The sequence below is a fragment of the Manihot esculenta genome, chromosome 12 (genome assembly GCF_001659605.2).
Source record: "Manihot esculenta cultivar AM560-2 chromosome 12, M.esculenta_v8, whole genome shotgun sequence".
Classification (NCBI taxonomy): domain Eukaryota; kingdom Viridiplantae; phylum Streptophyta; class Magnoliopsida; order Malpighiales; family Euphorbiaceae; genus Manihot; species Manihot esculenta.
Genome location: NC_035172.2, coordinates 8,983,850 through 8,995,756, shown reverse-complemented (window position 1 = coordinate 8,995,756; position 11,907 = coordinate 8,983,850). Strand labels below are relative to the sequence as shown.

Here is an 11,907-nt window from a genome sequence, read left to right as displayed (position 1 = left end):
TAAATTGCATAGTGTGCTGATGGGTCAGCTTAGTAATTGATTCTGATAGGTTTTGGATATGACTCCTTTATATCATACTCGACTTAATGTTAATAATTCAGCGGTTATCAAATATCATTATCCGGTCTACATGAATAATAAACTATAGCTAAAATTTTAAACTTAATGAATCATCTATTTATTTTATAAATTTTTTTAATATCAAAGATATTTAAGAAAATTAATTGAAAAATAATCAAACTTATTAAAAAATGACATTTTATTCTAAAAAGAAAATTTTTTTCTAAAATTTAAAAATCTTAATTATTAATAGTAATACACTTTCTGTACATTAATCTTATTATAATTAGCATTTTTTGTTTTTAAATATTTTAATTAAATAAAGAAAATAAATTATTTTTTTGAGATTTTTTTAAATCATTTTTCCATACAAATTATTTTTTACATTTCTTAAAAGGCTGATATAACAATTAACCCTTTTTTCATTCCAAAGGTACATATGAAATTAGAAGTCATCGTTATATAATCAAAATAATAATAAGAAGTAAATTTAAATAAACAGACAAATAGAAAATTAAGATAATGCTGCATTCCAATCCTATAAAATAATTGTCTACACAACCCACCAATCTGTCTTTGCAAGCTTCAACAATGTCTATCTCAAAATTCACTTCCTCTTTCAATCTAAAGCTTTCCATAGCGCTCCTTATTCTCCAAGCTTATACTGTTTTTGGAGCTGATCCACTCTTCCATTTCTGTTCAAGCTCTGAAAACTTCACTTCCAATGGCCCTTACGAGTACAACCTCAACAAGCTTGCAGGCGATCTATCCCTCCAAACCCCTCAAGCAGGTTTTGGTTTTGGCTCATCAGGCCGAAACCCAGACCAAGCTTATGGCCTTGCGCTGTGTAGAGGAGACGTCTCAAGCTCAGACTGCAAAACCTGTGTTGCAGAGGCAAGCGGTGAGATCCGCAAGCGTTGTCCATCAAACAAAGCAGCAATCATTTGGTATGATTACTGTCTTTACAAGTATTCTGATAAGAAATTCTTTGGCCAAATTGACAATAGAAACAAGTTCTACATGTGGAACATTAGAGTTGTGAGTGAACCAGTTTCATTCAACAAGCAGACAAAGGATCTGCTAAGCCAGCTGGCTAAAAAAGCCTATGCAACTCCAAAATTATATGTTTCAGGAGAGACAAAGCTTGGAGAATCTGAGAAGCTTTATGGGTTGGTTCAGTGCACCAGAGATCTTTCTAATGTTGATTGCCAGAAGTGTCTTGATGGAATAATAGGTGAACTTCCAAGCTGCTGTGATGGAAAAGAAGGTGGAAGAGTTGTGAGTGGGAGTTGCAATTTTAGATATGAGATTTACCCATTTGTCAATGAATAGAAGAAGATTGATTTATGGGTTGGATTAATATAATCCTGTTATTATATGATCAGGAGGATGAAATAAAATGGTTTTACAGATACACCTGCAGACAATTTTAGGTAATTAAAGATCTTGAGTTTAATTAACAAGTCTTGTATTGTAAGAAGATTGGATTGTTACTCAATCCATTTATGGTTTTTCTTGATTTTCTCTCCTTCTATATTAAATAAAATAATTGTTGAATAGAACTGCTACCATTGCATGATTTTTATTTTTCATTTTTAAGGTTATTTTTTATTCTACTATTATATTTAGGGTTTTTTAAATAGTGATGTTTTAGGAGTAAGTGTAAAATTATTATTTTAATATTTTAAGACGTATAAAAAAATTTATTATATGTAAAAATATATTTTTAATAAATAATTTATTTGATGTATAATAAAATTATAATTAATTTTAGTGATTTTTTTATTTGTTTAAAAAAATAAATAAGAGTATATATAGAAATCCTCCAACGGTTACTATAAATTTATAATCACAAATTAAGTGTATATAACAATAATTTACTATAATTGCTTTATATTTATTTTTAAAATAATATTTATAAAATGTCAAAATGTGTATATTTATTGTTCCATTCTCAATCCTGAAACAAACATTATATTTTTTGCAATCATATATATTTACAAATTCTCAACTTGAATTTGAAATTTGATATTTTTTTAAAAATAAATCTAATATCATTTGATCAAAATTTATTGGTAATATTGATTTATTTATTCTATCATTCAATAATTTTCTTTTATATGTTTTAGGTTCAATTATTTCTGAGAGCTTCCAATATTCAACTAGACTAAACAAATACACGATGTGTGACCAAATCATATTAAATTATACTAAAAGATTTGATCAAATCAAACAAATTTCATAAACTTAACATTAAATAAAAATTTCCTTAGTATTTAAGTCGGATACTTCCATCTTTCTTTTAAATTTTTGTATCACTAATATTATAAAAATGAATTATATAAATATTATTTTATATTATTTTCTTTTTCAATTATATTTTTTAAATTATATTCTTTTATCACTATGGTTTGCGTCGCTAACCATAGTGACGGACTTTGTGAGGATAAATATCGATCTCTAAATCAGCGATGGAAGTACGTTGCCGCTAAATAAAATGCATAAATATTTTAACACAATATTACTTTTAAGTATTCCTTAAATCCTTATTAAGCATAATGGTGCATCCACATTAGTCCTTTATAATTTTTTTTTAATCTACAAGATTTAACATGATGTTTTTATTATAAAAAAAAAAAAAGAAAAACCACTTATTATTTTATTACAAGATGACGATGTTTACATCCATTAATCAAGTAATTTTATGTGCCTAACAACCAGCTTAAGTAATAATTACTTTTCACTTTTGTATTTATTTTCTGCCTCTATTTAGACTATGTATTAACTTTAGAATTACACGTTATTATGAGGCATCTCATGCAAATTTAATTTTTATAATTTGATATCTTGTACAAGAATTAATTTTGTAGATGAGTTTTAACAAGTTATATTACCTATAAGATATGCACAACTCTAAAGTGATAGTATGCTCTACATATAGAAAGACTCTTTTTCAAATTCAAGCAACATATTGTTTTCCTAGGTAATATAAAAGCGTCTTTCTAAACAAACTATTACTCACTTAGACGACGTAAGAGCGTATTTCAGCAATGTAAAAAAGCTCGTCCAGGCAAAGTATTGCTCATTTAGGTGATATAAGAGCGCCTCTAGGCGATGTAAGAGCGTCTTCCAAGCAAACTATTACCCACTCAGACGATGTAAGAGCGCTTCTAGGTGATGTAAAAGCGCTTCTAGGTGATGTAAAAGTACACTTTCAAGTAAATTATTGCCCACTTAGGCGACGTAAGAGTACCCCTAAGTGACGTAAGAACGTCCTTCCAGGCAAACTATTACCCACTCAGGTGACGTAAGAGTACCCTTAGACGACATAAGAGTACCCTTCCAAGCAAGTTATTGCCCACTTAGGTGATTTAGAGCGCCCTTTCAGACAAACTATTTCCCATTTAGGTAATTTAGAACACTATTTTAGGCGACTTTTCGCCCAACTCAGACGCCTTAAAACTCTCACTCAGGCAGCTTTCTGCCCATCTTAGGTGGTGATAAATCACCACTTACATTTTATGGTAGCAAAATAGGCAATACATGACTTTAATTTTCAAAGAAAAAATTTGTTAGAAATCTTTAAAGTAACCGCTCATCTAAAGTTCTTTTTAAGATTATGGTTCTCCTAAATTATTTGATTTGCAAAAAGTCTTTTAATACAATTCAAACTTTGAATGAATAAAATGTCGAAATCTAAAATGTATCTTTTGACATTCGATCACTATAAAAGAGGATACCGATGTAGATCAATATTAAAATATATTAAATTCAGGTGTTAATAACTTAAATCACGTCAATTATTCAAATGCCCTATAACTCTTAATAAAGTAGTAGAATCCTAATCACAATAGAACATTATCTATACCAGAATAGTATCCTTATTTGATAGGATTTCATATCCTATTTTATCTAGGATACTATATATAATTCTATCATCTCATTCACTCCTAATAATATTCAAACTATATCCAACACACCGTATAAAGAGCTCACAGCCTGCAAAATTAGGTAAGCTATTCTTTTCATTAGTAAATTCCATAATTTGCTCATCATATATACGGACTTAAGTATTGAAAAGCCATCTAAGCCAATTCATTTGGTGTTCTCTCCTATTTTGCAGATCTATACTCGAAAAAGTATGACGTTCATAACATTATTTATTATTCATTTGAGTCTAGATGAATTTAAAACACATTTAATATTATATAGAAATTAATTTCTAAAAAATGTAAATTTAATCAAAATTATGGTTTTGAAATTCACTCCCATTTAAATCCACCATTAAATTATTTTAGGATAAATTCATATTTACATTCTTGAATTTTATTGAAAATATTTTTATATCTCCCTAAATTTTAAAACGTTTTATAATAAATTATTTAAAAGTGTAATTAAAATAATATTATAATCTTAGTATAAAATATGTAGCATAAATTACAAATGCATTAACATATATCAATAATACTTAAATTGCTGTTTAATTTCACCCTTCACAGCCAATAGCATAATAATAATAATTATTATTATTATACACACTATTTTTAAATTTTAAAATTAAAATTCATTCTATAATTTCTATATTTAAAGGTGTAGTTCAAAAACTGGCTACTAAAACCAAATGGCTCACCAAATTAAATATCCCTAATTTTCTCCGGAATATTCCTTTGGCCAATAGTTTAAAAAATCGAAACCAACTTTTCAACTTTAATCTAGAAGAGGTTGAGTAGACTTTGCAATTCACAACTTGCAAGAGCCTAAAATGTGGAAAATTACCTACTTTTCAATCTTATTAAAATCCAATGACTTTTGAACTTCATTTCATATGGACACACCAATCATTAGGTAGCATATAAATTTACATATATTTTTTAAATAAAAGATGATATTTAGTGCTAGGTCATAAACCCTTATCCTAAAATTGGGTCTTCCACTATCTATTATAAGATAATTAGTGACTATAATCAATTTTTAATTTTTGAATCTGTAATTTTATACTTACAGAATATAAACATTAGTTTCATTTATTTTTATTTTAGAATTTGTAATTCAATTTATGTCAAAATAGTATTTATGATATCGTACTATTAATAAATAGCAGTAATTTTCTGATACCATCAAAAAATATTAACGTGATAAGTAAAATATAATTGTTAATTAAAAAAAATATAAAAAAAAAGTATCCAATGATTTTCCTCATTTTTATTTTAGGGTCTATGATTCAATTTGTATAAAATTAATATATCATAATATGATTTTCATATCTAACACTCTTAACCGCGTCTAAAAATTGTCGTTATTTGTGTAATACTACAGGTATTATTTTGATATAAATTAAACCGCAAATCCTAAAATAAAAAATTGATAAAATTATAAAAAAAATATATTGATCACTTAAAAGAATATTTTGGATCTTAAAAACCAACATTAAAAAACATATAACCTCTTCTCAATGGTCAACTGATAGCAATATGTACATTTTATTTACAAAAAGAATATTTTATTAAATAAAAACTAAATTGAGGGACCAATATTACCGAAAATTTAATAAGACACTATTTTATGAGTTTTATTAAATTTCATGAAACATTCTTATAAATTATCTTAAAATTTATGTATGAAAAGTCCAATGTTATTGATAAGATTCTCATCTAGAAGTGACTTTCTATTGAAAAAAAAAAAGTTATTTCCATTAAAATATCTTAATTTTTTGATTAATTAAATTTATAAATTTTCTTAAGTATTTTTTAACAAAATATTTTTCACAAAATAAATAAAGCTAAGAGGCAAAATATAAAAATGCATGTTGAGAGTGTTGTTAATTTATTTGCACATACCATCAAGATCCTGTTTAGTAATATTAACAATTCTAATAAGTGTTAGTTATTTTAGTGGCTAACAGTGATAGTGGTTAACAAAACATTATAAGAAATAAATTTCTGTAATATATTCATTTAATCTTTAAATATTAGTATTTTGACAGATTTAGGATATTAAAGGCTACTTTTAAAATTAAAAAAATTATTATTTAATTATTATAATATAGAGAATCTCAGTAGTTAGTCTATTAATTTTTAAAAATACATTAACATGTTTTTGAGATATAATTAGTCTTTCTGTTAATTTTCGCTGTAAAATACCGAAAAATACTAGCAGTTGGAGGGACTAATTAGTTTACAGTTTTATAAAATTATAGAAATTAAATAGTAAAATACTTAATATTTAAAGTTAATAAAGGACTAATTAATAAATTTTTTAATATTGCATTCATGTTTTAATGAATTTTTAAAATTAATGAATTTAATTAATAAATTTTTCTATATTATAAAGGCTAAATAATAAATTATTTTTAAAATTGTTGTTGAATAGAGTGGTAAGAATTTTTTTAAAGGAGGTTAATGTTTGAATCCAACTGATCTCTCGTTGCAATATATAGGTATTATAGTATTCATGTATGGTGGGTAGACAGTGATAGACTTTTGAGTGGATAACCAACAACACAACAAAAAATACACCGCACAAATCATAAAGGAATCTTGGACTATCGATTAGCATCTCTTTTTTCCTCAATCTATGGATAGGACCAGAGTTGACAAACTCGAGTTTGAATTCATATTATTTTGAATAATTTGATTTGTCAATTAATTTGCATTATTCGTGGGATATTTATTGATAAAAATTTTAAATTAATTTCTTAATCATAAATCTCTTTAAATTAAAATATTTAATTTTACTATAAATTGATGTTTATTAATTTAATTTTTTTTAATTTAAATCAACCTAATTGATTAGGTTTGATATTAGAATTACTAGGTGAATTAACCGTTAGAGGTAAAAATTTAGTTAACTAAATTGAGATTCTAATTAATTGAAATTTTACGAACTCTTAAAATATGAACCGAAATTAAAATATTCGGTTAGTTATAAGTTATAATTGAATTAACTAAAATAAAGTGAAAATTTACCTTTTGTTGTCATCACGGATCTGCAACTCCATAATTTTTTCTTAAGGGGTTAAGACAGAGGTCCATTTATTTCTATACTTGTTCCTGTTTATATTACAAACACTCTCTTATTAGTTCAAATGCTAAGCAAATGGGAAGAATTCAAGGTTTAAAATTTTCAAGACATACTTCTCTAACAACTAATGCTTTCTTTGCATGTTATACATTGTTGTTTGGAAGAGCATCTCGAGCCAATTGCTCTTTTGAAGATCATACCTACTTATACTTTGACCTCTAGCCACAGAGTGTCAATTTCTACAAGTTTGGCATCTTTTTTAATAAGAAATCTCCTAATAGCTTCAAAAATGAGATTCTAGATTATTTACTATGCATGAAATGAATCCAAAAGACAAATATCTTGGCATTCAATTTATTTAGAGTCATTCAAAAATATATGCTTTGAATTGTATAAGAAAAAAGTAATGGCAAAGACTTAATCTCGAAAGTATAATCTTTTGCTAAGAAGAGTTACTCTTATCAAATCTATTTTATGTATCATTTCAAATTATTCCATGATAATATTAAGATATTTAAAGGGTTTTTGTGATAATCGAAATGGTATAGCTTTAAACTTTGGTCGGAAAAAAAGAATAAAAGTAAGAAGCTTCTTTAGGTTAGTTAGAAAATTGTCTCTCATCCTAAATCTTATGGAAAAGAGCTTTCACTATAAAAAATATTAAAATTAGTATTAAAAATTTTTACTACTGAAAGCATAAAATTTGTTGCTATAAACTTATGATAGCAATATATAAATCATTGTATATTGCTATTATAAAATTGTATTTAAGGAAAAGTTAGTAGCAGATTGCTTTTGTTGGAAAAATGCATTTTTTTATGAGAGGAGGCAATATAGCAGTTTATGAAGATAGTTTGGAGGAAGAAAGCTATTGAGCACTACCGTAGTCTTATGTGTAGCATAAGAAATGGGAATGAGAAGAGGAAGGAGCTCGAGCAATGGATGCATGGCAATCCGCTTAGGGTACCTGTAATACCCGGCTAGACTCCGGTATCGGAATTCCTACCGTCCGGTGGAATCTCGGATGTCGAAAACCTCTAGAAGGGTAAAATCATATTTTTATAAAATATTTTAATGTATCTTATGGTTTTAAGCAAAAAGGAAATTGAGTTTTAAAAGAAAAAGACAAATGAGACATTTCCAGGTTCGGCAGCCGAACGTGGGATGGTTTAGGGGGGGCAAGTTAGGCTTCCGAAAGTTTCAAAGGTTCGGCCGCCGAACTTGCATGAGTTTTGGAGACACTTTAGACTGTCGAAAGGTGGTCTGCCAGCCCTTATATAAGAGCTCCATGGCCGAAACGGGCGAGTTTTCTCCCCATTTTCGGCCACAGTGAGTTCTTGCTCTCCCATGATTCATTTTAGATGTTTTTCCTTCGATCTTTCACGTTTTAACAAGCTTTATGTTGATTTGAAGATATTTGAACAAAAGAGTGAGTTTTGGAAGCTTGGAGACCAAAGAGTTGAGATCTCTCCCATCTCCAAGTTGGATCGTCTCTCCTCTCGTTCTTCAAGAGGTAAGAGTAGATCCATAGTTCCTTTAATGTTTTAAGTAAGTTTTATGAAGTTTCTTGGGGTAGAAATGCATGTGTAGGTTTATGTGGAGTTTATGGGTTTACTGTGCGTTTATGAACAATATATGTTGGATATGCATGTTTGATGTGTTGTAGATGGGGTTTAGGATAATTTGAAGCCCTTAGGAGCTTGTATGATTGGGTATGCATGTTGTAGAATAGGAAAATGCATGATTGAATGAGTTGGGAGGCGTTTATGCATGTTGAGCTGAGTTTCTGCTCTTTGGGAAGAACTCAGGTTCGGCAGCCGAAGGCTCTTTCGGCCGCCGAACCTGCCTTTGGTAGCATGTATCGGCCGCCGAAACCTGCCCCCGAAAGTGGACTTTCGGCTCTGGAAGGGAGTTTCGGCCGCTGAAGGTGCCGCCGAACATGCATGAGTTTCGTTTCTGGAGGGAACCTTCGGCCGCCGAAAGTGCATGACTTTCGGCTCTGGAGGGCCTTTCGGTCGCCGAACCTGCCGCCGAAAGTGCCCTGTTCAGTCCTTCTTTGCATGATTTATGTGATTGTTTTAAGGTGTTTTAGGGGGTTTTTGGGGAGTATTTTAGAGTCATGTTTATGTATGTTAGGTCTCTCATTTGAGTCCACCTGTGTAGGTTCGAACCCGAGGAACCGAGGACCCCAGCAGTGAGTTCAGCTGCTTCTAAGTCTGTTAGAGCTTCAGCCAGAGGTGAGTGGAATATCTTATTTCGTTTCAAAGTAAATAAATAAATTATGAGCATGATACACGCATCATGAATGCCATGAGATATACTAGGGTGTTTGCATTAGAATTCACGAATATGTTGCATTGCATAATATGTTGTTGATGTGGATGAATGTTGGATGATCCTTTAGTCGCACTATGTTATGATATGATGTGATACGGTATGGAAGACTAGTGAGGCCCATTCTACGCCCCTGGCACTGTGTAAGAGAAAGACCAGTGAGGCCCATTCTACGCCCCTGGCATATTGGAATGTTATGTTATGAATGTAATGTAAGAGAAAGACCAGTGAGGCCCAGTCTATGCCCCTGGCACTATTGAAATGAGTAGTGGGCTATTGGTGACAAGTTCATCCTTGATGTGAATTGTTTGTGATATGTTGCATTTCATGAAAGCATGGAATTTAAATTGAATGTTTAATTATTCTGCTCACTGGGCTTTATAGCTCACCCCTCTCCCTTAACCCCCAGGTTTGCAGGTACAGGGTAGGCCAGGAGGTCAGCAGGAGTAGAGTCATGTGTTATGTAATAGCTAGATGTAGACATGGATATGATGTAATGTAAAAGTATGATATAGAAATGTTATGTAATGATGCTTATGAAAGTTTAGAGTTGTGCTTGACCATAGTATTATGTTAATCCCTTTCTAGTACATGATCTTAAGGTTTAATGATGATTATTGTAAACCAAACTTAATTTATGTTATGTCACCCCATTGGAGCATTGATGAGGACTCCAAGGTGGGGTTAATGTTTATGTTTATGAATAGTGCATGCACAGGTTGAGTTTGGTGATTGAATGGAAAGAAAAGTTCAAAATTTTTATGTATGTTATTGATCATGTATGGGATTAAACAGGTTCACAGGATGAATGTTTGGCTTGCTACGGGTCCCGGCGGCCTTAAGCCGATCTGGATCCTAGCGCCGGTGGCGGTCCGATTTTCGGGTCGTTACAGTACCATTGAGTATTAAGATAAATGCAAAAAATTCTCAAATAACAGAAAGAGTGAAAAGATTGTGGTCCATCAAGACATTGTGAAGGATACATATCTCAGTATGCATCAACAACATATTGTATGTAATATTCATTTTCACTTAAATTTTTTTAAATGTTTTAAATTTTATCTAATTTGTTGTGAATTTATATTCAAGCATGTTATTACTATTTATATTTGCCTTGCAGCGCGAAAGATTAGGCAGAGATTCTCTACCTCGTGAGTTGTTTGAGGCTGCTCATAAGAAGGGTACCTCAGACTTTGTTGGTGCACACTCAAAAACCATTCATGTGAGAAGTTAAATAAATTTGTAATAAATTATTTGATTTATAGTTTATACTGTTATGTTATATGGTATTTATTTTTGGGAAAATTACTTCTTAGTCCCTGAGGTTTAACGTAATTAACACTTTTGTCCCTCTATTTTGGCGACCCAACACTTAAGTCCCTCACTTTCTCTTCCGTCCAAATTCGTAGTCCTTCCGTCCATTTAAACCGTTTGGTCAAAGAGTCAAAAGTGAGAGGTGATAATTTTTTCCAGAAATACCCTTCTCTTAATGTGAAATTCCTTTTTTTTTCCTCTTTCATGTTTTCTCCAGTTGCAGAAGAAGAAGAAGAAGAAGAAGAAGAAGTTGCAGAAAAGGGTAGGAAGAAGAAGGAGAAGAAGTTGCAGAAAAAGGTAGGAAGAAGAAGAAGAAGAAGAAGAAGAAGAAGAAGAAGAAGTTGCAGAAAGGAGGGTAGGAAGAAGAAGAAGAAAGAAGAAGAAGAAGAAGAAGAAGGAGAAAGAAGAAGAAGAAGAAGAAGAAGAAGAAGAAGGAGAAAGAAGAAGAAGAAGAAGAAGTTGCAGAAAATGGTAGGAAGAAGAAGGAGAAGAAGAAGAAGGGGTATTTGGGTTTGGGTTTAGTGAGGGTTAATTTTGTCAATTCACATGTCCCAAACGGCTATTTTAGACGGAAGGACTGCAAATTTGAACAGAAAATAAAGTGAGGGACTTAAGTGTTGGGTCGCCAAAATAGAGGGACAGAAGTGTTAATTACGTTAAACCTCAGGAACTAAAAAGTAATTTTCCCTTTATTTTTTTAAAGACTGACTTTAAAAGAGCAAGCATCACAGACGGATAATAACAGTACTGAGACATCTCGCATTGATGAGGTTCAATTATAATTTGAGGCAGTAGGTGGAGAAAAAAAAAAAAGAATGATGTACGGTCTTGGATCACAGGCTTTAGTCTTCTTCCCAAACAAGTCTTTTGCTAGTACATTCTTCACATCAGCTCAATAAAATCAAGATCTTCATAATGAAATAGCTTGCAAGTTACGTGAGTGTGAAGATAATGAATAAGTATTGTATGAGCAAAACGTATAGATTACCTCTGAGCCCTCACAAGTGAAGGATTTACTTATGTATCTCGTGAGTCAAAGGCAAAGTAGCCAGCTTTCAGCTCCTACTACTGATGAGAAAACTTATGCACAGCCTCCTGATTAAGCAGATGAAACTAATAATGAGGACAATGATACTACACATGTATAGTTTCTTTTTTTCATTACCCATATATATTAGG

At 30.5% G+C, this 11,907-nt stretch overlaps 1 protein-coding gene across 1 annotated transcript; it reads left to right on the top strand.

The window, feature by feature from the left end:
- Positions 1 to 614: 614 nt before the first annotated feature.
- LOC110627873 (cysteine-rich repeat secretory protein 38-like) lies at positions 615 to 1,582 on the top strand. Its single transcript, XM_021774247.2, has one exon. It carries the CDS (start codon positions 652 to 654, stop codon positions 1,390 to 1,392), a length of 741 nt encoding a protein of 246 aa, XP_021629939.1. The 5' UTR covers positions 615 to 651; the 3' UTR covers positions 1,393 to 1,582.
- The last annotated feature ends 10,325 nt before the right edge of the window (positions 1,583 to 11,907 follow it).